Source organism: Jaculus jaculus, chromosome 16 (assembly GCF_020740685.1).
Source record: "Jaculus jaculus isolate mJacJac1 chromosome 16, mJacJac1.mat.Y.cur, whole genome shotgun sequence".
Lineage (NCBI taxonomy): Eukaryota > Metazoa > Chordata > Mammalia > Rodentia > Dipodidae > Jaculus > Jaculus jaculus.
The window spans coordinates 14334709-14362425 of NC_059117.1; the positions used below are offsets into that span (position 1 = coordinate 14334709).

Here is a 27717-nt window from a genome sequence, read left to right on the forward strand (position 1 = left end):
GCCAGTGTTCAGTTGTCTCCAGGTGTCCCTAAGGCTTGGCACTGATCCCTTCCTGGCTGCGGGATGGTGGCTGCCCTGTGGGGCTTGCTGCTTTGGACCCTGCTGCTGCGTTTGGTGAGTCCTGTACTTGCAGCCACTCCCCAGTGCTTCCCATCAGGACAGGACAAGCTGGGTACCTGACAAGGGCTGCTGAGTGGCAGGGAGGTCACATGGCTTCCGGGGGGGGGGGGAGAGATGGTCCCCAGAGGAAGGATGCCGGTGGAAGGTCTCCAGATCATGGGATTGAAGGGACATGGCCTGGAAAGGCAGGTGAATGAGGCCCTTGCCTATGGTTAAGGTGGGACTTGAGGTCGCACTACAGAAGGGTCCCAGGGGAGGATCACCTTGGATGGGGTAGAAAGAAAGTTCAGTCTTCTGTTTGTTAAGGTTCTTGCTTGATATTAGAAGTGGGTAGCAGCATTTGCCTCCAAGTACAGGTGGGGCTTCTGCTTAGGTACTCCAGAAGGGGCTAGCCTCTGATGTGGTGTGCAGCCCAGGGACTCAGACCATCAGTAATGTGGGTACCTCCTCCACTTCCCAGTCTCCTCCTCCCCTTTGCTGTGTGACTTTTACAAGCTGCAGTCTATTGGGTCAACTTTTCTTTCTTTTAAATTATTTTTGTTTATTTTTATTTATTTGAGAGCAATAGACAGAGAAAGGGAGAGAGAGAGAGAGAGAATGGGCACCAGGGCCTCCAGCCATTGCAAATGAACTCCAGATGTATACATCTGTGCATCTGGCTTACATGGGTTCTGGAGAATCGAGCCTTGAACCTGGGTCCTTAGGCTTCACAGGCAAGCATTTAACCGCTAAGCCATCTCTCCAGCCCTCACTTACTTTTCTGAATGACCCTATCAGCTCTCAGAAAGAAAGGCTCTGCTGTGCCTCTACTAGCACCCTAAATGCTGCACTTGTTACCCACAGATCTACCCTCCAATTAAAATATATATTTTATTTATTATTTATTTATTTACTTGAGACAGACAGACAGGGAGGAAGGCAGGGAAGGAGAGAGAGAGACAGAGAAAGAGGGAAAGAATGGGTGCACCAGGGCCTCTAGCCACTACAAACAAACTCCAGATGCAGGTGCTGTGTGCATGTGGCTTACACGGGTTCTGCAGAGTCAAACCTAGACCTTTAGGCTTGGCAGGCAAGTGCCTTGGCAGCTAAGCCATCTCTACAGCCCCTACCCCCCATCCATTTGATGGTCTCCCTTCCCATCTACCCTCCCTGACTTCCCACTGCTTAGACGGTGCCTGGCTGTGCTGATCAGCCTCAGAGTCCACAGGTGACACGGGTTTTCTCTTTAGGTCCACAGCGAGCTGTACACACCCATCCATAAGGCTGGCTACTGCACTTTCTACGAAGAGTGTGGGAAGAATCCAGAGCTTTCTGGAGGCCTCACATCACTATCCAACATATCCTGCCTGTCCAACACGCCAGCCAGACATGTCACAGGGGACCACCTGGCCCTCCTGCAAGGCATATGTCCCGGCCTCTACAATGGCCCCAACACCACTTATGCCTGTTGCTCCGTCAAGCAGCTTGTGTCGCTGGAGAGGAGTATGTCCATCACGAAGGCCCTCCTCACCCGCTGCCCTGCCTGCTCGGACAACTTCGCCAGCTTGCACTGCCACAACACTTGCAGCCCCAACCAGAGCCTCTTCATCAACGTCACCCGCGTGGTCCCGAAGGAGCCAGACCAACCCCCTGCCGTGGTGGCCTACGAGGCCTTCTACCAGCGCAGCTTCGCGGAGCGGGCCTACGAGTCGTGCAGCCGGGTCCGGATCCCCGCAGCCGCCTCGCTGGCCGTGGGCAGCATGTGCGGCGTGTATGGCTCCGCCCTTTGCAATGCCCAGCGCTGGCTCAACTTTCAGGGCGACACGAGCAACGGGCTGGCTCCCCTGGACATCGCCTTCCATCTCTTGGAGCCTGGCCAGAGCCCGGGGAGCGGGATACAGCCTCTGAGCGGGGAGATCACGCCCTGCAACGAGTCCCGGGGCGAGGGCATGGCGGCCTGCTCTTGCCAGGACTGCGCCGCATCCTGCCCGGTCATTTCCCAGCCCCAGCCCCTGCGCCCCTCCTTCTACATGGGTCAGATGCCAGGCTGGCTGGCCCTCATCATCATCTTCACCGCTGTCTTCGTCGTCCTCACCGCCGTCCTCGTCCGCCTCCGTGTGGCTTCCAGCGAAGCCAAAGACAAGACAGCAGCGCCCGCCGCCGAGCCCAGGCCCTCTCGCCAGCGCAGCCTCTCCCCCCACAACGTCCTGGACAGGTTCTTCCAGAGATGGGGCACCAAGGTGGCCTCGCGGCCAGTCACGTTCTTGGTGGTGTCCCTCCTGGTTGTGATAGCCTTGGGAACGGGACTGAGCTCCCTCAAACTCACCACAGACCCTGTGGACCTGTGGTCAGCCCCCAAGAGCCAAGCCCGCAAGGAAAAGGCTTTCCACGACCAGCATTTTGGGCCCTTCTTCCGAACCAACCAGGTTTTCCTGACGGCTCCTAACCGGTCCAGCTACAGATACGACTCCCTGCTGCTGGGGCCTAAGAACTTCAGTGGGATACTGTCCCTGGACTTGCTCCTGGATGTACTGGAGCTGCAGGAGAGGCTGCGACACCTGCAGGTGTGGTCTCCCGAGGCTCAGCGCAACATTTCTCTGCAGGATATCTGCTATGCTCCCCTCAACCCACACAACGCGAGCCTCTCTGACTGCTGCGTCAACAGCCTCCTGCAGTACTTCCAGAACAACCGCACACTGCTGCTGCTCACCGCCAACCAGACGCTCATGGGCCAGACTTCCCAGGTGGACTGGCGGGACCACTTCCTCTACTGTGCTAAGTGAGTCTCTGAAGGGCCAGGGGAGCAGGTGGTGGAGGCTGCCACAGCCTTCTGGGAACCAGGCCAGGTGTACAGCCTGATCCTGGCACACCGGGGACAGCTTGCATGTGTGCCCCGAGGCCGTTGTATGTCCGGGTCTATCTGTACCCCATCTTGGAGATCACTCCCCTTGAGTAGCCTGTTCTCTGCAACAGCGGCATATGCAGGTCTTGGTTTGAGTGTCAAAGGGAGGCTGACAGCTTGGCTCCTGTTTGTGCTTGCATGGTTTTTCTTTTCTTTCCTCTGTGCTAGGCCCTGCAAGGGTATTCATAGCCCAGGAGATACTTGGCATGAATAGAAAAATGTGCCTTGGGCTGGAGAGATGGCTTAGTGGTTAAGACACTTGCCTGCGAAGCCTCAGGACCCATGTTTGATTCTCCAGGTCTCATGTAAACCAGTCACACGAAGTGACACAACCGTGCAAGGTTACACATGTGCACAAGGTGGCACACACGTCTGGAGTTTGATTATAGTGGCTGGAGGTCCTGGTGCACTAGTTCTTTCTCGCTTGCTTGCTCTGTCAGAAACAAGAAGGTCATTCTGTCGGGCTTGCCCCAAAAAAGGGAAAAGGAGAGAAAGAAAAGAAAAAGGTGCCTTTCTGGGCATGGTGGTTCACACCTTTAATCCCAGCACTTGGGAGGCAGAGGTAGGAGAATCACCATGAATCACCAGCCTGAGACTAACTACATAGAGAATTCCAGATAATCCTGGGCTAGAGTGATATCCTACTTCGGTGGGGGAAAAGGTGTCTTCAGGCCAGGCCAGGACTGACTTTGATATTTTCTGGCCCAGTCTTTAGGCCAGGTGTGTCAGTGCAGGTCTTATCCACACCTGTATGTTGCTTGGGTGTCCCTGGCTCTGTCCATCTGGGTTGTACAGATAGAATGCTGGTGAGGCTGCTGGGCTGAGAGAAGGGCAGCAGTGGAGGCTCTTGAAGGAAGGAATGGAGTAAGGTGCTCCAAGGGGCCTTCTTTTATTCCCACTACTCAAGAGCGGATGGGTGTTAAAGCAGCTAACAGCATTTGAAAATCGTCATGAAAATAGTTTGGACCTTGTAGACCCTGGAAAGAGTTCCCAGGGCTCCAGGGACCCCAGGCCTCATACTCTTTGAGGTCATAGGATCAGGTAAGAGAGCTAGTGCCCTTTGTTCTGTCCTCCTGCTGGTAGTCAACCCCCAGCTGAGCCCCAAGTGTGCCCTGCTTGCTGCTTACCAGAGTATCTGTGCCATGATTCAGGGGCTGTCCCTCAGAAGTGGCAGGGCAGGGTAAGCCAGACGCACAAGGTGGTGCATGTGTCTGGAGTTCGTTTGCAGTGGCTAGAGCCCCTGGTGTGCCCATTCTCTCTCAATATATCCCTCTTCCTGTCTCTCTCTCTCCCCCGTTCTCTCTTTTTCCTCTCTCAAATAAATAAGTAAAATATTTTTAAAAAAGAAGTGGCAGGACAGAGAGGAACTGTTAGCTTCCCTGGGGAGGCATCAGTGATCAGCTTTTGACCCTTGAAGTTTTGTTTTAAGTTTTCTTTTGGCGTGGGGCAGGGTCTCACTCTGGTCCAGGATGACCTGAGAGAGAGAGAATAAATGAATGAATGAATGCCAGGGCCTTTTGCAGCTGCAGACGAACTTCAAGCTTACTTTGTGCATCTGGCTTTATGTGGGTTCTGGGAAATAGAACCTGTGCCTGCAGTCTTTGTAAGCAAATGCCTTTGGCTGCTGAGCTATCCCCTTGGCCTGAAGTTGTTTCTTTTTTCTCTGTCTTTTCTTTCTTTTTTTTGAGGTTGGGTCTCACCCTAGCCCAAGCTGACCTTAAATTCACTTTGGAGTCTCAGGGTGGCCTTGAACTCATGGTTATCCTCCTACCTTTGCCTCTTGAGTGCTGGGATTAAAGGTGTGTACCACCATGCCAGGCTTTTCTGAAGTTTTTTTCTTTTCCTTTTTTTTTTTTTTTGAGGAAGGCACTCACTGTGTAGCTGACTTTAAACTCATGATCCTTGTGCTGAAACCTCCTGAGTACTGAGATTCTAGGACCGTGCAACCAAGCGAACTCCAGATGCTTGCTCCACCTTGTGCATCTGGCTTACATGGGTCTTGGGGAATTGAGTCTTGAACCGGGGTCCTTAGGCTTCACAGGCAAGCACTTAACTGCTAAGCCATCTCTTCAGCCCTCACCTTAGTTTTTAAGACAGGGTCTTTCACTGAACCTAAGCTTGGCTAGAGGTGCTAGCAGCAAGTCTCAAGGATCCTCCTTTCCACCCCCTCCCCCAGTTGGAATTGCAACCACCTGCTGCGCTGGGCATAGCTTTTTGCGTGGATGCTGAGGATCTGAACTTAGGTCTTCACGCTTGTGCAGCCAGCGCTTCACTGACTGAGCCATCTCCCCAGCCTTCATGTCACATTAAAAAAGGATTTCTTGCCTGGGTGTGGTGGCACATGGCCTTTAACCCGAGCACTTGGGAAGCAGAGGTAGGAGGATCGCCATGAGTTCGAGACCACCCTGAAACTACATAGTGAATTCCAGGTCAGCCCAGGCAAGAGCAAGACGCTATCTCGAAAAACCAAAACAGAAAAATAAGGTATTTCTTGTGTGTGTGCGTATGTGTGTGTACGGTGGTGTATGTGCCCTCGTGGTGCCCCGTACATTCATTTGCCATGGGGGTCACTTGCCTGTGTAGGAAAAAACCCCCGCAGGGGGTCCCCACGCTCTGCCCGGATATGGTGACACCCCAAATCACTCATGAGAAGCGGTCTTGATGCAAACTGCAAGAGGATTTTATTCCAAGCGCCCTGGGGCCCACAGTCGTACACCTCACAGGGGTAGAGGACTGCAGAGCCTCGAATGCAGGAACAGGACAGTTTTTATAGGGTTTCTAACAAAGCCTGTGCATTAGACCAATCATTTAACAATATCAGGAGCCCGCAAGGTGTTAGCCAGTCAGTTTGTGCCACCCCATAGTTTCTAAGCCAATTAGTTTACTTTGTTCAAGCCCCTCATGGACCAATCATTCTCTTGTGACCTTGGTGGTCAGCACTTGTGCAATTCCTTAGGTGGGGGTAGCAGAGTATGGTATCAGCCTCCTATGACCTTGGTGGTCTGAAGCAGGCTGCTACAGCTTATGGTGTGAGCTACTAAGGCTTACAGTGTGGGCTATTAAGGCTTATGGTGCAGGCTATTTACAGAAACCAAATAAGTGGTTCACTTTATTACTCATTTCCCATCCTTGAGGGCTATCTCATGCCCTTTTTACCTAGTTTTATATTAGGAGCGGGCTCTGATATAATGAGAAGAGGGATTCTTTACTTGCTTCTAACAGAGAGTAAAGCCTGGAGTTTGAGGTATGCAGGGGGCCCGCTTAAGCTCCCTTTGGAGTGTGATAGTATTTCTGAGCTTCTGAATTCTTGGGCCTTTCACCTGCAGAGGCTAGAGTGGAATATCAGATGAACCACTCCATTGCTCTTCTGCCATTGCTAGTCACCTGGTTTTGTTTTTATTTATTTTTTTCACCATTATAATAACTTTAATTTATCTTGCATTTTACAGAAGTCTGTGGATGATTTTAAATGCAACTTTTTTGTTTATTTTTATTTATTTGAGAGCAACAGAAAGAGGCATATATATATCTACACACACACACACACACACACACACACACACACACACATATATATATATATATATATATATATATATATATAGAGAGAGAGAGAGAGAGAGAGAGAGAGAGAGAGAGAGAGAATGGGCATGCCAGGGCCTCCAGCCACTGCAAATGAACTCCAGACACATGCGCTCCTTGTGTATCTGGCTAACGTGGGTCCTGGGAAATCAAGCCTTGAACTGGGGTACTTAGGCTTCACAAGAAAGCGCTTAACTGCTAAGCCATCTCTCCAGCCCTATGAATGATTTAAAAAAACATCTCCTTACCCTATCACGTTTTCCTGACAGCTGTTAAAGTAGGCAATGAGAATGTCAACAGCTTGAGCATCAGCATCTTACAAGGATTTCAGATAAATCAGTCTCTTGCCAAAGAACCTGGTAGCTTTTAAACCTGTCCAACCAGATCTCCACCACACACTTTCAAAACCAGTGGTGATTAGCAATTAGCTTTGGCACAGAGCTGTGCTCACTTGCCCATGACAGCCTGGAAGCCAGTTTTGATAATGGCTTTTTTTCTCTTTTAATATTTTATTTACTTATTTTTTAGGGGGGGTCTAATGGGCATGTCAGGGCCTCTAGCCACTGCAAACTAACTTCAGATACATGTGGCACCTTGTGCATATGGCTTACATGAGTACTGGGGAGTTGAACCTGGGTCCTTAGGCTTCATAGGCAAGTACCTTAATCACTAAGCCATCTCTCCAGCCCTGGTCTTTTTTTTTTTTTTTTTTTTGAGCTGGGGTCTCAAGACAAGCTTGTGGGCTTCAAAGACTCGCTGGCCTCTGCTCTCCTTTGGGACTAGGGTAATAGATGCACAGGGCCTTGCTCAGATGTTTTACATGGGATCTGGAGATTTGAATTTAGGTAGTCTCAGGCGCTCATGTTTGCACAGGGAGGGCACATAACTGTGGACCATCTTTCTGTCTGTACATTGGCAGAAGTTTGTTAAATCAGTGAGAATTTGGAAATGAAAAGTATCATTATCAGGTCATTTGGACCCATTGTCCAGCTTATATTGTGGCCAGGCAGAGTTGCAGAGAAAGATAAGATGTCATCCAAGAGTCCTAGAGGCTTTAAGTTCATAAGGAGACAAGGAAAGAGAAAACAAGGGTGAGAGAAAAATAAACCAGAGCTTAAGCTTGGTTTACCCAGAACACAATATGACCTTCTGGCCCATTAGGGTGAACGGGGCCTGCACCTCCCACATAGGCAGAGCCCATACAGATCGCAACTGTTGGCATTTTAGCCTGTAAGTGGGTGAGGAGGGCGACTGAGCTCCCTATGGCAAAAGCAGCTAGCAGTGGAAGATGAGAGCTCAGGAGAGAGAGGGAGAGGAGGGAGGGAGAGGGGGTGTCCAGAGATGGTGCAACTGAACCAAAAGGTGCTTCTTAGGGTACAGTAGACCAGAGAGAGATACCCAAGGTGTCCAGAGTTCATCTTTCTGGAGACCTGGGGTTGGGCCTAGCAGCCAAAGGGTATAGCCTGGCATGCTGGCATGGCTTCCACGAGGAGAGGTGAACCCTGAACACAGGCCAACTGGAGAGGGACACCTACCAAGAAGGAGGGAGGAGATAGAGAAGGAAGAACAGTGAGGCCGAATCATGGTGGGAGTGAGAGCCTGTATCAGACAAAGATGGTTCAAAGCCTTCAGAGGGTCAAATGGCTGTTTGGTAGTCTGGTCAGGGGAAAGGAGGTCTGGCCACCCAACAGAGCAACTGGAAGCCTCCCTATCCAAGTCACGGCACCAGATGTAAGGTTCAAGAGTGACCAAGACCACTGAGACCACTCTGAGGCATAGATGGAAGCTTTTATTTGGGAAAAACATGAGCTGCCAGGACTGTCTCTCAAGAGTGCAGCAGTTGACTTGAGATCACAGACAGTGAACTATATAGAGCTCTTTAGCTGGGGGAAGTTGAGGAAGGGGGAAGGAAAGAAAATGTTTCTTTAGGGGAGATCTAAGATGGCCAGGGTGTCCTGAGAGATAAGGGGGCCATTGTTAGGCAAGGAAGGGATGATGGCTGAGTGGTTCCTTGAGGAATGTGGATGACCCACTTCCTTGTGTCTCTTTGTGTCCTGACCTAACACTTTCCAGTTATCATGTCACATTTAATTTTTTTAATTAAAAAATATTTTATTTTTATTTATTTATATAACAGAGAAAGAGGGAGAGAAAGAGAATGGGCATGCCAGGGCCTCCAGTCACTGCAGATGAACTCCAGATGCGGGCTGGAGAGATGGCTTAGCTATTGAGGTGTTTGCCTGCAAAGCCAAAGGACCCAGGTTCGATTCCCCAGAACCCACGTTAGCCAGCTGCACAAGGTGGCACACACGTCTGGAATTCGGTTGCAGTGGCTGGAGGACCTGGCACGCCCATTCTCTCTGTCTCTTGCTCTCTCTAATAAATAAAACTTTAAAAAATAAAATAAATAAAATAAAAGATTGGACATCCCTGCTAGGTATCCCACTGCATCTTCACAGCAAAGTGCTCTGCAGAAAGGGTTAAATTGAAGCCTGTCTGAGGGAGCATGGGAAACACAGAGGGACCAAACTGTTGCCCTGTCTAGTCCAGAGCAGCCCCCATCCCGCTCTGTGGCTTGAGACACACAGGAGTCCTTGTGAGAAGACAGCTACTTAGGACTCACTTCCTGGGCTGGGCAGTCCGCAGCCAGTGCCCCTCTTCCAGGTGCTGTGGGCCTAGGGTGGACTGGGACTCAAGGGATCAGGCAGGGCCAGGAAAGGCTCCTTTTTGTGGTTTCCCTCCAGTGCCCCCCTCACCTTCAAAGATGGCACAGCCCTGGCCCTGAGCTGCATGGCTGACTACGGGGCTCCTGTCTTCCCCTTCCTTGCCATTGGGGGGTATGAAGGTAAGTGGAATGGGCCCTGGGAGGCCAGTGGAGGGAACTATTGGGATAAGAATGATAAGCAGGAAGGAGGGCAGTGGTGATCTGTGCCTGGGAAGGACCTGGCTCATGGGGACTGAGGTGACTAACCTACCATCACCTCCCTGCCGCGCCATTCCCTTTATCTTTTCATAAGGCAGCCCAGGGCCTCTAGTTTTGTGCCTGGGCCCAAAGATCTTGCCTTTAGCTAAAGGAGGAAAATGGAGCATGGGATAAGGCCTTAATTGAGAGGAACAAGGGAGGAACCAGAGTGGGGAGGAGGACTCATAGGTGCAGCTGGAGGAGGAGTGAGGCATAGGTGTGGCTGGAGGAGGGGTGCTGGAGTACTGGAGGAGGGGGACTGAGCATTTCTTTTTTAAAATTTATTTTTATTTTAGAGAGAGAGGGAGAAACAGAATGAGAGAGAAAGAGAGAGAGAATGAATTGGCAGCTTGGGCCTCAACCACTGAAATCAAACTCCAGACACTTGCACCACCTAGTGGGCATGTGCCTCACCTTTGTGCATCAGGCTTATGTGGGATCTGGAGAATCAAACATGGGTCCTTAAGCTTTGCAGACAAGCGCCTTAACCACTAAGCCATCTCTCCAGCCAGGGATTGAGCATTTCTATTTCCAGGGACAGACTACTCTGAGGCAGAGGCTCTGGTCATGACCTTCTCTCTCAATAACTATCCTGCTGAGGATCCCCGACTGGCCCAGGCCAAGCTCTGGGAGGAGGCCTTCTTAAAGGAAATGCAAGCCTTTCAGGAAATGACAGCTGACAGGTTCGAGGTGGCATTCATGGCTGAGGTAAGGGCCACTGCCTCTGTAATTGTAACCCCAATGGTCTTGAGTCAGTTCCAGTGTTCCCATCCTGGCCCTGCCTTTCCCTGAATAGCCCTGGGCAGTGAGCACCTAGGCCCACTCAGATTTGGTACTTGTTTTAGAGGTTCCAAGGCATGCAGTAGGCCACCTAGTGCAGAAACCCAACACATGGTCAGTGGGCTGGTTATGTTCTTGCAGCGTTCTCTGGAGGATGAGATCAACCGCACCACAATCGAAGACCTACCCGTCTTCGCCACTAGCTACCTTGTCATCTTCCTGTACATCTCCCTGGCCTTGGGCAGCTATTCTAAATGGAGCCGAATTGTGGTGAGAGTGAGGGAGGCTTGGGGTGTTGAACTTCTCTAGAAGGCCTTCTAAAACTTCCCTAACCAGAATATCTCAAAACAGCAATCTGGGAGCCAGGCATGGTGGCACACACCTTTAATCACAACACTTGGGAGGCAGAGGTAGGAGGAGCACCATGAGTTCAAGGCCACCCTGAGACTCCATAGTGAATTCCAGGTCAGCCTGTAACAGAGTGAGACCCTGCCTTGAAAAACAAACAAATAAAACATAGCAAGCTGGGCATATCCAAAGAGACTCCCCAGAAGAGTAACATTTCTTGGACAAGCTTTATGTCGACAAGTCCAGAGCTTTCTTTCTGTACACTAACATATCCCCACCGCCCAAATGCAAAGATATTATTTATTTATTCATTTACTTTTTTGGGTTTTCGAGCTAGGGTCTTGTTTCTAGTCCAGGTTGATCTGGAATGTAGACTCAGGTTGGCCTTGAACTCACGGCGATCCTCCTACTTCTGCAACTTAAGTGCTGGGATTAAAGGCGTGTGACACTGTATCTGGCAAAGCTATCTTTAAAATGCCTTGCAACGCCGGCTCTAGGGAGATGTGGCCAGGTGCACCTATACCTTGGGGTGTCATGGTCCTGCCCTTGGAAGGATGGCTTTGCACACACGAGTTCCTCACTTAGGTGGGCAGCGCTGAATGACTGAAGACATCCTAGGGCATAAGAAGGATCTGGGCAGGTGCCCTGGCGGTCAAGGGACTGAGCCTAGCTGCGTTACAGGTGGAATCCAAGGCCACGCTGGGCCTGGGTGGAGTGGCTGTGGTGCTGGGGGCAGTCTTGGCTGCCATGGGCTTCTTCTCCTACCTGGGAGTGCCCTCGTCCTTGGTCATCATCCAAGTGGTACCTTTCCTTGTGCTGGCTGTGGGAGCTGACAATATCTTCATCTTCGTCCTTGAGTACCAGGTAAGACGGGAGGAGCTCTGGCGCACCTACTGGCAACTCCAGTATCCCCATATCAAGTTGCTGGCCTTCTTGTGCTCTTCTCTGTGGAGCTATTCATGTAGAAAATAGTGTTGTTTGGCACAAATGCGCTCAGCCTACCTGTGTCATCTTGAGCTTGCTTTTCCTTTAAACCCATGCAAAGTCTGGTGAGCTTTTTGTCTGACCACATTAGTCAGCTCCTGCCCGTCTTCATGCTGTGTGTGGCATTCCCTGGTAGAGTCTGGTAGGCCTCTCCCTGCTGTCAAACCTTTAGGGCCATAGGGATGCTTGGAACAAGCTTACCGTTGACATTAGGAATGCACACGCATCTCTCTGGGCTGGACCACAGAAGCAGAACGTGAGGCTGTGAGTAAGACCCTTTTCCCTTTTCTGGCCCCACAAGGTCAGGCAGGCAACTGCTTAGGCGTGGTCAGGACTCCAAGCCTCGATCGGTCCTCTGCTGGCCTTTGTGGGCTGGTGCCTTTGGCACACCCCACATCCTCTTACACCCCTCTCTCGTAGAGGCTGCCTCGGAAGCCTGGGGAGCAGCGAGAGGCCCACATCGGCCGTGCCCTGGGCAGCGTGGCTCCCAGCATGCTGCTGTGCAGCCTTTCAGAGGCCATCTGCTTCTTTCTAGGTGAGCATGGGCGGGCCCTCTCACCCAGGTGCTAGCCTGCCAGCTTAGGTCAAGTGGGCAGAGGTTCTCGGAGGACAGTGGGTACTGGCTGATCTACTTCCTGCTACATGCTGTTCAGACACTCACCCAGCTTGTGATGCCAGGGTAGCCTGACATTCCCTGACACCTCCACAGGGGCCCTGACCCCCATGCCAGCCGTGCGGACCTTTGCCCTGACCTCTGGCCTGGCAATTATCTTCGACTTCCTACTGCAGATGACTGCCTTCGTGGCTCTCTTTTCCCTGGACAGCAAGAGGCAGGAGGTAAGGGGCAAATGAGCCTGGACCAAGGGACCTGTCTTACCTGGGCTGGTAGATGTGGCATTACTGCCACCGAGGTGGCCCAAAGAGTGGGTTAGGAGGCAGGGGCATTATGCTGGGAGAGGATTTTGGGCCATGTGTTCCCCAGTTTCCCATAGGAAGAAAATTCTTTTGGTAATTTTTGGAAATATTATCAAATTTCATAAAGTATGTAGATTTATTTAATTTATTTTAATTTATTTACCTGAGAGACAGAAAGAAACAGAGAGAGGGAGAGAGAATGGGTGGGCCAGGACCTCCAGCCACTGCAAACAAACTCCAGATGCTTGCGCCACTTTGTGCATCTGCGGAATCAAACCGAGGTCCTTTGGCTTTGCAGGCAAACACCTTAAACTGCTAAAACCATCTCTCTGGCCCTGAGTATGTAGGTTTATAAAATAAAATATAAGTGAGAAAATTGACAGAAATTGAGCTGGTGGTTCTACAACAGTGTGAAACCCAGTGTTTGATTAAGGCAGGAGACAAGAGGGATCAGCATGCAGGATGTAGTGATGCGATCCTTCCCTTGCTGAGGTGGTCATTAGGGTCTGCTCTTGGTCCATGCTGAAAAACTGTCACCCACACAGGCCTCCCGTCCCGACATCTGCTGTTGCCTTGCACCCCGAAAGCTGCCCCTACCTAACCAAGATGAGGGGCTCCTGCTCTGTTTCTTCCGCAAGATATATGCTCCCTTCCTGCTGCACCGGATCACCCGCCCTGCAGCGGTAAATGGCGGAGTAGGCGTGTAGTGCTTAACTACCTAGGCAGGGACAGTGGGGAAGAGCAGGGTGGTGTAAGATGTTCCCCAGGGTGCCCCAAACTGCTGAAGTCGGGGGGGGGAGGTTATTGAGGGGGCTGTTTGGAGAAAAGGTCTCACACTCTAGTCCCTCCCTCAGATGCTGCTGTTTCTGGCCCTGTTGGGAACAAATCTTTACTTCATGTGCCAAATTAGTGTGGGATTGGACCAGGAGCTGGCCCTGCCCAAGGTGAGCCTGGCATCTACCCAGCCCACGGTCCTCTGAGATTTGGGAGGGACAGCATCTGGAAGGTGGGGAACACATGGGTCAGGGCTTGGCAAACTACAAAATTGCTTATCATCTTAGAGGTGTCCCCTAGACCTTGGAAGAGAAGCCATATTTATGTCTATAGGCTCAAGAGCTGAGTACCACTTCAGGTCATAGTAGATGTCCTCCATCTGAGGTCTATGTCATCTTTCAGCTCTTTGGCCAACATTAAGATAGTTTTAAAAAATATATTTTATTTATTTGCAAAGAGAGAGAGAAGGTGGTGGGTTGGGGGCTCCAGGGCCTCTAGCCATTGCAAATGAACTCCAGATACATGTGCCACTGTTTGCATCTGCTTTTACATGGGTACTGGGGAATCAAAAACAGGTCATTAGGCTTTGCAGGTAAGAGCCTTAACTGCTGAGCCATCTCTCCAGTTCTAGGATTTTATTTATTTATTTTTTTTTAGTTTTTCAAGGTAGGTTCTTGTTCTAGCCCAGGATGACCTGCAGTTTACTCTGTGATCTCAGGGTGGCCTCGAACTCATGGCAATTTTTCTATCTCTGCCTCCTGAGTGCTGGGATTAAAGGTGTGCGCCACCACACCTGGCTAGATAGTTTTTATATAGTCTTACCTAGGGTTGGGGGTGTAGGTTAGTGGTAGAACACTTGCCTAGCATGTGTAAGACCCTTGGTTTGATCCTCAGCACTATAAAAGACAATCAAAAACAAAAACAACAAATCTCAAACATATGCAAGAGTGAAGATAATCTTGATATCTGGTTTTTCTCAGGGACAGTTTTTGTTTTTGTTTTTTTCCCCTTTGAATGGGCCATATTTTATTTTCTTTGTATGTTTTATAATTTTTGTTGAAAAATGGACAATTGAATCTTATAATGCAACTGTGGAGATCTGATTTTCACCCTGACCCAGGATCTGCTTTGCAAAGGTTTAATTTAATTTTGTTTCTTGATTTAGTGTCTGTGCTAGAGACCAACCAGGAGGGTAAAGTTAATACTCTCTTAGGTCTTTCTGTAGGCCTGTGTGGTGACTGTTCAGATTTGTCTATTATTTAGATGCTTTTGAATGTCTTAGTTTTTAAAAAGCCAAAAAAGGAGAAAAAAGAAAGGACAAAAATCAAATGAGTTTATTCTTTAAATCTCCTAGAAGCCACTTCAATTGGATGTAGAAGGGTTCAAGCAAAGGTGGGGGAGCTTCAATAATGACTGCTGCCTCTGTGTCTGCACCATTAAGATCAAATCAGTGATCAATGGTTAGAACTCAGATCCTGGGTGTTTGGAGGAGAGGGTCCTTACCGTCTCTCTAACTCCTGTAAGCCATGAGCATGCACATGCTGCTTTCAGGATGCATTCACAGCTGCATGGCTGAGGCTGTGCTAAGAGAGGAAGTTGACAGAAGTAACCGTAATTTACTGTCCCAGTCCTCACTAGGGTCCAGACTTCTGAAGCAGTTACATCAAACACATTCTGCCAATGCAACAATTGTCTAGGCAGGGAGACAGATTCCTAGTGTTCACAATTCTGCCACCACAGAATTTGTATGTTATAGGATAAGGAAACAGGCTGTGAAGGTGTCTGGTGTATGGCTTCAAGTGTGTCTCTACACATGCTCATGTGTGCATGCAAATGTGGGCCAGATGAGGAGACTAGCTGGGGCAAATCTGGGATGACACGAAGGGCTAAAATCATCTGCAGGTGTACATGCATCTTCATCACTTTTGTTTTTTCTTCTTGAGGTAGGGTCTCACTCTAGCCCAGGCTGACCTGGAACTTTGTACTCTCAGAGTGACCTTGAACTCACAGTGATTGGCCTCCCAAGTGCTGGGACTAAAGATGTGTGCTACTATGCTTGGCTTCATTCTATTTCTTTCTTTCTTTTCTTTTTATGGTTTTTCGAGGTAGGGTCTCACTCTAGCCCAGGCTGACCTGGATTTCTCTATGTAATCTTAGGCTGATCTCGAACTCACAGTGATCCTCCTACGTCTGCCTCCCAAATGCTGGGATTAAAGGTGTGTGCCACCACATCCGGCCATTCTTTTTATTTTTTTAAAAATATTTTTATTTATTTGAGAGAGAAAGAGAGAGAGAGAGTTTAAAAAAAAAAAAAAGAAGCAGATAGGGAGAAAGAGAGAATGGGCGTGCCAGGTCCTCCAGCCACTGCAAACAAACTCCAGACACATTTGCCACCTTGTACTTCTGGCTTATGTGGGTCCTGGGGAATTGAACCTGGGTCCTTTGACTTTGCAGGCAAACGTCTTAACCGCTAAGCCATCTCTCCAGCCCTTCATTTGTTTTTGAGTATATATTTTTCTGAATTTGTTCATTCATGAGCATACTTTTTGGTGTACATACACCTATGTATGTGTGAACTTTAGAGCATACCTATCTACATAGAGATCTCTGAGCATGTACCTCTATGAGTGTATATTTATGCATATACCAGTGCATGTAGCTCTGTTCATGCCTCTGAGTGTGTACCTCTGCATGTATCTCTGTTTGTTTGCCTTTGTGTACCTGTTTGTTTATTTGTTTATTTGAGAGAGAGAAAGAGGCAGGTAGAAAGAGATAGAGAGAGAGAGAGAATGGGCACACCAGAGCCTCCAGCCACCGCAAATGGACTCCATATGCATGCGCCACCTTGCACATCTGGCTTATGTGGGTCCTAGGGAATAGAACCTGTATCCTTTGGCTTTGCAGGCAAGCACCTTAACCACTAAACCATCCCCCCAGACCTGTGTACCTCTATCTGTATGTTTACATGCCTATACAGATGTATAGTCTGTGTGGACCTCAGGGTGTATCATACGTGTACATGTATGTGTGTCTCTGTATCACTGAGCATGTACCTCTGTGTGTGCACCTCTGTGTTCCCCCATGTGTATGCCTGTGTTTACCTCACTGTGTACTTTTGCACGTGCTCCTGTGAGTGTGAGCTGGAAGCCCTTTTGGAGTTCATATGGTCTCCTTTCTCCCAGGACTCATACCTGCTTGAGTACTTCCTCTTCTTAAACCGCTACTTTGAGGTGGGGCCTCCGGTGTACTTCGTCACCACTTCAGGCTACAACTTCTCCAGTGAGGCGGGCATGAATGCCATCTGCTCCAGTGCAGGCTGTAACAGTTTTTCCCTCACCCAGAAGATCCAGTATGCCACTGAGTTTCCTGATAAGTACGTGCCTGATTCATCTGACCTCAAGGCTTACTCCCTATCTGCTTTCCCCATTGCCTCCCATCCGCCATTCCTCCCTGCTGTTAAGAGCCTGCAGAGACCCAGGGCAGAGGGCAAGCCGCAGAAAGCACCGGCCCTACCCTCACTCTCCTTCACCTGCCCTCAGGTCATTCCTGGCTATTGCTGCATCCTCCTGGGTGGATGACTTCATTGACTGGCTGACACCATCTTCTTGTTGCCGCCTTTATTCCTTTGGCCCTAATAAGGATGAGTTCTGTCCTTCAACTGAGAGTGAGTATGGGGCCTCAGAGGGTTCATTGCACATCATAAGCTTGGGGAAACTGAGGTAGGAGAAAATAAAGCACCAGTGATGCTTTCTTAGCTCCTTCCACATCCCACAAGTCCCATGGGCGCTGGGGTGTAGTCTCAGCCTCAAGGAGGGAGCCTTTGAGAAGCTTTTTTTGTGGGTGACCCTCAGACATTCATACCTTGTTCTCCCCACAGTATTATGCCCATGCTTAGAGGGCATGTGCTGGTGTAGAACTGATGCATGTCCTTTTAGATGGACCTACTGTGCTTGCAGGTGGCAGGAGAGCCTGGGTCTTTTTTAGTTTTGTATTTTTTATAAGAGAGAGAGAGAGAGAATTGGCACTCCAGGGCCTCCATCCACTGCAATCAAACTCCAGATGCACATGTGTGACCTTGTGCATGCATTAATTTGTGTGTCTGGCTTATGTGGGATCTGGAGAGTGGAACATGAGTCCTTAGGCTTCACAGACAGTGCCTTAAAGGCTAAGCCATCTCTCTAGCCCTCTTTTTTAATGAGAGGTAGATAGGTACATAGATAGATAGATAGATAGATAGATAGATAGATAGATAGATAGATGATAGACACACAGAGGGAGAGAAAGAGAAAAGCACTGCCAGGGCCTCCAGTCACTGAAATTGAACTCCACACGTGTGCACCACCTAGAGTGCTACCTAGTATGCATGTGTGGCCTTGCACACTTGCGTCACCTGTGCGTCTGACTTGCGTGGGATCTAGAGAGTTGAACATGGGTCCTTAGGCTTCACAGGTAAGCGCCTTAACCACTAAGTAATCTCTCCAGCCTGGGAATGTGTGTCTTTTGCATCTCATCTCCTGCAGGCACCAGGGCTACTCTGAGAGGGGAACATCTTCCACAGTCGGAGCTAAAAATGCAAAAGCTCCTGTAAAGTGGGAGTTTTAGGTGGGGGTAGAGAAGAGAGGTCCAAGAAGGGGCTGTCTGACCTGGGTGCTGCTGCCCGAGCCCTGCCTCCTTCCTCTCTCTGCAGACTCCTTCATCTGCTTAAAGAACTGCATGAGCTTCACACTGGGCCCTGTGAGGCCTACAGCAGAGCAGTTTCACAAGTATCTTCCCTGGTTCCTGAGCGATCCGCCCAACATCAAATGTCCCAAAGGGTAGGCTCAGAGAAGGGCTTCTGTAGGGGAAGGGATGAACACAGAGGGGCAGCAGGGTAATAAGGGGTGCAGTGTGTGGTCGCACAGTATGAGATCTTATCACTTAAGCTTTCTCTGGTCTTTGCAGTGGTCTGGCAGCATACGGCACCTCTGTGAATTTAGGTCCAGATGGCCAAGTTATAGGTAAGTATGGCCTAGCTTGGGAAAGAAAACCCAGGTTAACTGCTCCACAGGTTCCCAAGAGAACAATTAGGTGTGTGTGTGGGTGTGGGGATCTAATTGTCCTAGTTTTGTCAGCAAGAGCCTTATTCCCAACTCTATGTGCTTGGAATTTATACCTTTTCTGGCCCATAGTCCATGTTCAGTATGAAATATGAAACATTCTTTCAGCATTTAATGTCATATGGAGGAGCCACTTGCCCCACCCCAAGGCTAAGCCCTTTTCACTCATGCATAACTTGTACCCAGATGTCAGCAGCAGACAGCTGACTAATGAGATAGGATCCTATATTAGCCAGAAATCTCTAGGAATAGCACCGATGGAAGAAATCTATATTAAAAGGGAATTTGTTAGATTGGCTTAGACTGGGTAGTCCAACATTGACTGTTTATAGTCCGGAGAATCTGGAAAATTGGTTGGCTGCTCAGACCACGAGGCTGGATGTCTCAGCAGACCCAGTCTGACTCAGAAGGCCTGGGGGTTTCCTGGAGAGCCCCTGGTCTTCAGAAAGTGTTGACAGACTGAAGAAGCTGGGTTCTGATGTCCGTAAACACAGAAGTTGAAGGGGAGCTTCTCTCATCAGCAAGTAGCAAGAGCAGCCGGGCAAAAGCATTGCCTCTTCTTGGAACCTCTATATAGATAGATAGACTGCCACCAGAGGGGCTTCCCTACTTTGGGGCAGGTCTTCTTCCTTCAGTTAATTCTTTCTGGAAATAACCCTCCTAGATCTGCCCAAGAAGCGCATCTCTTGCTTGATTCCTGATCTGATCAAGTTGATGATAGAAATTAATCATCCAGGGCTGGAGGGATGGCTCAGCAGTTAAAGGTGCATGCTCGCAAAGCCTGACCACTCAAGTTCAATTCCCCAGGACCCATGTAAAGCCAGATGCACAAAGTGGTACATGCATCTGGAGTTCATTTGCAGTGGCAGGAGGCCCTGGCACACTCATATTCATTGTTTCTCTCTCTGTTTGCTTTTCTCTCTCTCTCAAGTAAACAAACACACACACACACACACACACACACACACATTTGGTTTTTATTATTTATTTATTTATTTCTTTTGGTTTTTCGAGGTAGGGTCTCACTCTGGTCCAAACTGACCTGGAATTAACTCTGTCATCTCAGGGTGGCCTCGAACTCACGGCGATCCTCCTACCTCTGCCTCCCAAGTGCTGGGATTAAAGGTATGCGCCACCACGCCTGGCACATTTGGTTTTTAAAGGCAGGTTCTTACTCTAGCTCAGGCTGACCTGGAATTCACTGTTTATTCTCAGGATAGCCTCAGACTCACAGTGATCCTCCTACCTCTGCCTCTCAAGTGCTGAAATTAAAGGTGTGCACTACAACACCCAGCAGGGTCTCACTCTACTTGGAATTAACTATGTAGTCTCAGGGTGGCCTCGAACTCATGGTGATCTTCCTACCTCTGCCTCCCGAGTGCTGGGATTAAAGGCATGCACCACCATGCCCGGCTTATAAAATATGTTTAATTTTTTTGTTCATTTTCATTTATTTATTTGAGAGCGACAGAGAGAGAAAGAGGCAGACAGAGAGAGAGAGAATGGGCACACCAGGGCCTCCAGCCACTGCAAATGAACTCCAGATGTGTGTGCCCCCTTGTGCATCTGGCTAACGTGGGTCCTGGAGAATCGAGCCTTGAACTGGGGTCCTTAGGCTTCACAGGCAAGCACTTAACCTCAGAGCCATCTCTCCAGCCCATGAAATATTTTTTTATTTTTTAAAGAAGAAATTCGTGGGCTTGTTTGTACCTGCCTTTAATTCTAGCACTCGTGAGGCTGAAGTAGGAGGATTGCTATGAGCTTGAGGCCAGCCTGAGACTATGTAATGAATTCCAGGTTAGCCTGGGCTAGAGTGAGACACTACCTTGAAACGCCAAAATAATAACAACAACAAAGGAGATGAAATCAGACTGACAGAGAAGAAGCCGTAGTGAGCTATCACTGTGTGGTGGGACCAGAGAGCCACTCGCATTAAGAGAGCCAGTTGCATTCAGCTTTGTGCACACTGTTCACTGTAGGGACCTAGAGAGGGCACAGAGATGGGCCCGGGGTCAGCGGTGGCTGGGGACACTGTTGATGGATAATCTTTCATTTTGTACTGAAACAATTCACAGTTTGAATTATTAGCTATAAACTGACTACCACACTTATTCCATTCTCCCAGATAACTCTTAGATGAAGTTCCTGTCTTCCAGGAGCCTACACTGCTTCAGCCCTTGTCTCTGGGCAGCAAAGTCTATATGTGCAAAGCCTATGTGGACAGAAGGGAGTGGGGTGTTGTAGCCATGGACAGGAAAGTGGGTTGTGGCAATGGAGGGAGCAGGCCAGGGGACTGCCTCTCCTCCTTATGGCCTGGGGTAGGTCTGTGTCCATCTCTGACCTTAGGTTCCTAAAGCAGTGATTCTCAAGGTGAGAGCCCTCAAGCAGCATCATCAATATCATTGGGAAAGTATGAGAAGTTTCTGGGCCTTACCTGAGACCTACTAGACCACAGGTCTGGATTGGAGTGACCATCTGTGTATAGATTACTTTAGGCTCTTCAGAGGCATGATGCCAGGCCCCACAGTCACCTACTACTTTAAGATTGTGTGGATCTAAGACTAGTTTTCATTTTATTTGTCTTTGTTTTCTCCACTTATGCATAATTTTCTTCTTTTCTGGATACAATGCCCACCATATGCAATTTAGAAAGGTCATTTATTATATTGACTGGCAGGAGCCCCAAATCATAGCTCTAAGAATTCAAAAGTATTTTGTTTTCCATTGTAGTCCTTTCCTACAGGAACAGGCACATTTGAATATTAATGTGTTTTTGTTGTTGTTGTTTTTATTTTTTCAAGGCAGGATTTCACTCTAACCCAGGCTGACCTGGAGCTCACTCTGTAGTTCCAGGCTGGTCTCAAACTCTCAACAATCCTCCTACCTCTGCCTCCTGAGTGCTGGGATTAAAGACATGCACTACCATACCTGGCTTGAATATTAATGTTTTTGTGACAGGGTCTCATGTCATCTAGGCTGTTGTAGAACTTTCAATGTAGCTCAGGCTACCCTTGAACTCCTGATCCTTCTGCACCTATTTCCAAAATGCTGAGATTACAGGATTGCACTACCACATCTAGCCAAAAATGAAATTAGTTTTTAAAAACTTCAGTGCATATCTTTTAAACTTTTGTTTTATTTTGTTTTTCAAGTAAGGGTCTCACTCTAGCTCAGGCTGACCTGGCATTCACTATATGGTCTCAGGGTGACTTTGAACTCATGGTGATCCTCCTACCTTTGCCTCCTAAGTGCTGGGATTAAAGGCGTGCACCACCATGTCCAGCTTAACTTTTTTTTTTTTTTTTTGAGGCAAGCCCAATAGACTGGCCTTTTTTTTTTTTTTAATGGGAGAGAGAGAGAATTGGTACACCAGGGCTTCCAGCCACTGCAGTAGAACTCCAGATGCGTGCACCCCTTGTGTGCATGTGCCACCTTGTGTGCATGTGCCACCTTGCCTGCTTGTGTTGCTTGTGTCACTTTGTGCGTCTGGTTATGTGGGACCTGGAGACTGAAACATGGATCCTTAGGTTTCACAGGCCTTAACCGCTAAGCCATCTCGCCAGCCCCAATGCATATTTTGAAAGCATGCAGAGAAGGATGTAGGTTTAGCAGGGAGATGTTTTTGAGACAGCATCTCACTGTGTAGTATAGACTGCCTCAAACTACAGTAACCCTCATGCTTCAGACCTCCAAGTGCCGAGTTTACAGACGCGCAATACCACGATCTATCAGGAAAAGTTCTCTTCTTAATATTTGTTATTTAACAATGTTTGTGTACGGGGCTAGAGAGATACCTCATCAGTTAAGACACTTACCTGCAAAGTCTAAAGACCTAAATTCAATTCCCCAGTACCCACATAAGGCCAGATGCACAAAGTGGCACATGCATCTGGGGTTTGCAGCAGTGGCTGAAGGACCTGGCATGCCCATTCTATCTCTCTGTCTCTCTTCTATCTCTCTCTGCTTGCAAATAAATAAATAAATAAAATTCAAACACGGTTGTATGTGTTATTGCATGCATGTGTTTGTGTATGTTCATTTGCATATGGATGCATGTGGTATGTAAGTGCTTGTATGTGTGTGTGTGTTTGTGTGTGGAGGCACAGAGATTGATGTCAGATGTCTTCCTCCATCACTCTCTATCTTTTTCTAGGGTCTATCATTGACCCTAGAGCTCACTGAATCATCTAGATTAGCTGGCTGGAGAGTCCTGTCTTCATCTCCCCAGTGCATGGATTACAGGCACATGCCACCAAATTGACATTTTACATGCATGTTAGGGATCTGACTCAGGTTCTCACGCTTGTATGGCAAACACTTTACCCATTCAGCTATCTCCACGGCCCTCTGCATTGACTTACATGTTTATTTATTGGAGAGAGAGAAAGAACGAGCATGCCAGAATCTGCTGTCACTGCCAACAGACTCCAGATGCATGTGCCATTTTATGACAGTACTGAGGACATGAACCCCTGGCCATCAGACTTTTTTCTTTTTTTTGAGGCAGGGTCTTACTCTAGCTCAGGCTGACCTGGAATTCACTCTGTAGTCTCAGGGTGGCCTCAAACTTAAGGCTATCCTCCTCCCTCTGCCTCCTGAGTGCTGGGTAAATAGATTTTTTAAAAAACTTTGTTTGTTTGAGAGAGAAAGGCAGATGACAGAGTGAGATGGGGAGAATGAGCACGCCAGGGCCTTCAGCTGCTGCAAACAAACTCCAGATGCACGCACCACCTTATGCATCTGGCTTACATGGGTCCTGGGGAATCAAACCTGGGTCCTTTGGCTTTACAGTAAAGTGCCTTAACTGCTAAGCCATCTTTCCAGCCCCCATCAGACTTTTTAAGCAAGTACTTTTAACCATTGAGCAATTTCCCCAGTCCTATTTAAGTTTGTTTTGAGACAAAATCTCACTATGTAGCCTAGGTTGGCCTCAGATAGTTTTGTTCCTCCTGTCTTGGCTTCCTGAGCACTGGGATTAAGGATTACACCACCACATCTGGCAAGGGGAGATCTGGTAGGCTTCATTTATGAAGGTCAGGTCTAGACTTGAGTCTCCATAGTGGTTAGAGCAGCTAGTTTTAGGGGATGGTCTAAAGTAAAAATTTGGGCCTCATAAAGAAATTTATTAGGGATTTCAAGAAGAGCCCCACACCCATGATCTGATCTCATATCTGTGCCACTGTCACTGGGGTGCTCTGAAGGTGCCTTGAGTGGGCTCTGACGTTGATTCTTCCTCTCTCATGTTCTGTGGCCATCCAGCCTCCCAATTCATGGCCTACCACAAGCCACTGAGGAATTCACAAGATTATACAGAAGCTCTACGGGCAGCCCGGCTGCTTGCAGAAAATATCACAGCTGACCTGCGGAAGGTGCCTGGGACAGACCCAGAGTTTGAAGTCTTTCCCTACACGTGAGGATCTGGGGGTCAGGCCGAAGGGAAGTGGGAGGTAACTACTTACTGGGCGTGAGATGTTGGAGCAATATCCCCCATGAGGGATGAAGACCAACTTTGACTCAGGGCATAGTCTGGAGCTGATTTCTCATGTGGTTAGTAGCACCCCAATTTGAGTCTCTTTGAAGATGATTATTTCCTTCTGAAATGGGGTGTCCTGCCCACTTCTTTGGCCCTCAGGGCTAGTGCTGTGACCACATCCTGCTCTCTGGCAGGATTTCCAATGTGTTCTATGAGCAGTACCTGACCGTTCTCCCTGAGGGCATCTTCACACTCGCCATCTGCTTTGTGCCCACCTTTCTCGTCTGCTACCTCCTGCTGGGGCTGGACCTGCGCTCGGGCCTCCTCAACCTGCTCTCCATCATCATGATCCTCGTGGACACCATTGGCCTCATGGCCATGTGGGGCATCAGCTATAACGCCGTGTCCCTCATCAATCTGGTCACGGTAATCTGCAGACGCGGGTGCCATTAGACCCAAGGAGGGGTGGTTGGGGATGGCTGTGCCTCAGAAGACGCTCTCAGATTCTGTCTAGCACCTGGATGCCTACCTGGCCGCTTCCTCCCTTGGCTTTGCCTTCTCCCTTCTCAGCTGAAGTCTCCTCTCTGCCCCCAGGCAGTGGGAATGTCTGTGGAGTTTGTGTCCCACATCACGCGTTCCTTCGCTATCAGCACCAAACCTACGCGGCTGGAGAGGGCGAAGGAGGCTACCATTTACATGGGCAGTGCGGTGAGTGGGGAGAGTGGGGAGGCCCGACTTGTACTACCTGCGACTCCTCATATCCTACGTAACCCCTGGCTGTGACCCTCAGGTGTTTGCTGGGGTGGCCATGACCAACCTGCCAGGCATCCTCATCTTGGCTGTTGCCAAGGCCCAGCTCATCCAGATCTTCTTTTTCCGCCTCAACCTCATAATCACCCTGCTGGGCCTGCTGCATGGCCTGGTCTTCCTGCCGATTGTTCTCAGCTACCTCGGTGAGTGTCCCAGCCTACCTCTGCTGAGCCATCATGATTCTGAGAGTGACCACAACAGTGGTACACACTGACCCTGGGCCAATGTTAGAAGTCCTCTCATGGTAGCCAAGACTCCTATTTTGGAAGTTGCTGTTCTTTCACTTAATCTGTTGTCAACATCTCTATCAGTGTATTTGTGTCATAACGACTATTTCTGTGGTCCTGTGCGCTTTTGTTGGACTTTTAAACATGGCTTTCATAAAAACACATAACACTGTTTTGCGGTGGTCCTGGGATGAAACCTAGGCCATTGCACACGCTAGGCAAGTGATCTACCAGTGAGTCACATCGCAGCCCAGAAATATATTTTACATTGAGAGGTGATGAGTGTGGGTACCCAAACAGACATACATAATTGTGACAAGTCTCTTTCCTCACTATTTATGAAGCTTTCTTTTCTTTTTGGTACTGTTCTATATCTTTGCTTGTCTAATATATGTATTAAAAAAGTAATATACATGGAGAGAGAGAGAGACAGACAGACAGACTATGAATGGACACACCAAGGTCTCTTGTCATTACAAATGAACTCCAAATGCATGTGGCAGTTTGTGCATTTGGCTTTGTGTGGGTACTAGCGAATCAAATCTGGACTGGAAGACTTTGCAAGGCCCCTGATTTCATGACTTGTTAATGGGTAGTAATTCATTGTCTGAAAACACCAACTTTTTGCATGTTTTACTCATCAACCAGAGAGCTTTTTGCTCTTCTATATAGAAACTGAGGGTGAGGCCTGGGGAGGTGGCTTAGCAGTTAAGGCGCCTGCCTGCAAAGCGTAAGAACCTGGGTTCAATTTCCTAGGACCCATGTACAGCCTGATGCACAAGGTGGCACATGCATCTGGAGTTCCTTTGCAATGGTTAGAGGCCCTGGTGCGCCCATTTTCCCTCTGTTTCTGTCTGTCTCTCTCAAGTAAATAAATAAGCTATTTTCAAAAGAGGCTGGAGACATGGCTTAGTGGTTAAGGCACTTGCTTGCAAAGCCTAAGGACCCAGGTTCGATTCCCTAGTACCCATGTAAGCCAGAGGCACAAGATGGCACATTGGTCTAGAGTTTGTTTGCAGTGGCCAAAGTCCTGGCATGCCCGTTCTCTGTCTATATATATCTGCCTCTCTCTCTCTCAAATAAATAAATAAAAGTTTAAAAATATACTTGCAAGAGATGCTGCTTGCAATTGCCCCTTTGATGATACTCTCATAGTTGAGAATATTTTAAAGTGAATGCCCCAGGATGAGGGCTTATGGACTCAATGTGGGAAAGCTGAGAGGAGTCCACTTTTACATCCCAACCAACTGGATTAATAATGTAATAGTACCAATAATATTTATAGAAGGGTATGTTTGTTATCAACACACATGTCTTTAGCTCTCTTGTCACTGCTGGAGGTGGTGACAGATTAGTTACAGATGAGGAAACCAAGGCAATTTACCCCAGGTCTCAGACTCAGTTGAATGAAACAGGTTGCAGCCTATGGTGCTCCCGTGACCCTCTGATTCCATATTCTCCTGTTGGTCCTCTATGGCCCTCTTTGGCAGAGGAGAATGTATGTTGGGAATGGTAGGTGAAACACAAAATGAAACAGAATGGGACAGTCTTGGGGCTGCTGGGAATTGGGAGCCCAGGGCCTCAGAGCCATAGGCTGCCCCTTGGAAGTTCCCAGAGTACCTTGGGGGAGGCATGGGTGGAGAGGAACTAACGGATTTCCTTTCCCCTATACAATAGCCAAAAATTATGGCCATGCAGGCAGTAAAAAAGTACCAAAAAAGTACATGGTAAACATAGTCCCTGCCTTCCCTGTTCCTCTGTACCCTGTGTTTGATGTACAGGGTAAGGAGTGGTGTCTTGTAGAGGTAATTTGCTGTGGCTATACTAGATTATTCCAGGCAGCAAGGAAGAAAAGAGACAGTTAGGCTCCCCCGAGAACGCATGCTTGCGAAGGCAGGCTGGTCAGGCTGGCACAAATGCCCCTGAAATGTCCATTGGCAGGGTGGAGCAAGAGCAGGAAGATGCAGTGACGTGAGGGACTCTGCTCCCATGTTCTATACGTGCACTCCTGGGTGCACTGCTGCCTCTGAGCCCCGTGTGCCTCCTGACCAGGGTCTCTGTTCTTGGCTGTCTTCTCTGCAGGACCTGATGTTAACCCCGCTTTGGTGCCGGAGCAGAAACAAGCTGAGGTGGCAGCAACGGCCCCAGCGCCCTCCTCCCCTCTCGAAGCACCCACTAACATCTATGAGAATCCCGGCTTCGAAGAGTGGGCTCCAGGAGCTGGTGCCATTATCAGCTCTTTGCCCCAAAATGGGCAAAAGTTTTGATGGAGTCAGAACCACCGACTTTCATAATGGTGTCTTGGCTCCATGATTTTTGCTGAGGAGCCATGAGGTTCTCCTCAAAAGTGTCCTTTAACACAACTCAGGGCCTACGGGAAGCTGTTGTAGAAAAGCGGTCATCACTTTGGCCATAAGATGTCCATCAGCACGGGCTGTGTTTGTACCAGGTCCCTTAGATCTTGGTTGGTATGAGATTATCTTCTTGTGGCCCAGAGTCCGGGAGCTGCCAAAGCCAAACTCTTCATGTTTGCCCACTCAGACTGGGTATCTACTTCGTACCGAGCTTTTAATTCCTTTCGTTCTCTTATAAAAGTATTGTGAGGGAAAGGTGGCTTAGTAGTTAAGGTGCTTGCCTGCAAAGCCTAAGAACTTATGTTCAAATCTCTAGGTCCCATGTAAGCCGGACTCACAATGACACAAGCATGCAACGTCACACATGCACACAAAGGGGCTCATGTGTCCGGAGTTCATTTGCAGGGGCTT

The 27717-nt window shown here is 48.7% G+C and overlaps 1 protein-coding gene across 1 annotated transcript; it reads left to right on the plus strand.

Moving 5' to 3' along the window:
* On the plus strand, positions 1 to 27657 carry Npc1l1 (NPC1 like intracellular cholesterol transporter 1). Its single transcript, XM_004652699.2, has 19 exons — positions 1 to 114; positions 1350 to 2878; positions 9328 to 9428; positions 10081 to 10253; positions 10467 to 10595; positions 11355 to 11537; positions 12078 to 12192; positions 12367 to 12494; positions 13118 to 13255; positions 13427 to 13516; positions 16529 to 16719; positions 16886 to 17010; positions 18034 to 18160; positions 18288 to 18343; positions 23702 to 23852; positions 24110 to 24341; positions 24510 to 24623; positions 24706 to 24868; positions 27035 to 27657. Exons 1-19 carry the CDS (start codon positions 64 to 66, stop codon positions 27217 to 27219), a joined length of 3981 nt encoding a protein of 1326 aa, XP_004652756.2. The 5' UTR covers positions 1 to 63; the 3' UTR covers positions 27220 to 27657.
* The last annotated feature ends 60 nt before the right edge of the window (positions 27658 to 27717 follow it).

Coding starts and splice junctions, on each gene's coding strand:
- Npc1l1 (XM_004652699.2), top strand. CDS start 64: ATGGTGGCTGCCCTGTGGGGCTTGCTGCTTTGGACCCTGCTGCTGCGT. Junction 2,879..9,327: donor CACTTCCTCTACTGTGCTAA/GTGAGTCTCTGA, acceptor GTTTCCCTCCAG/TGCCCCCCTCACCTTCAAAG. Junction 17,011..18,033: donor GTTCTGTCCTTCAACTGAGA/GTGAGTATGGGG, acceptor CTCTCTCTGCAG/ACTCCTTCATCTGCTTAAAG.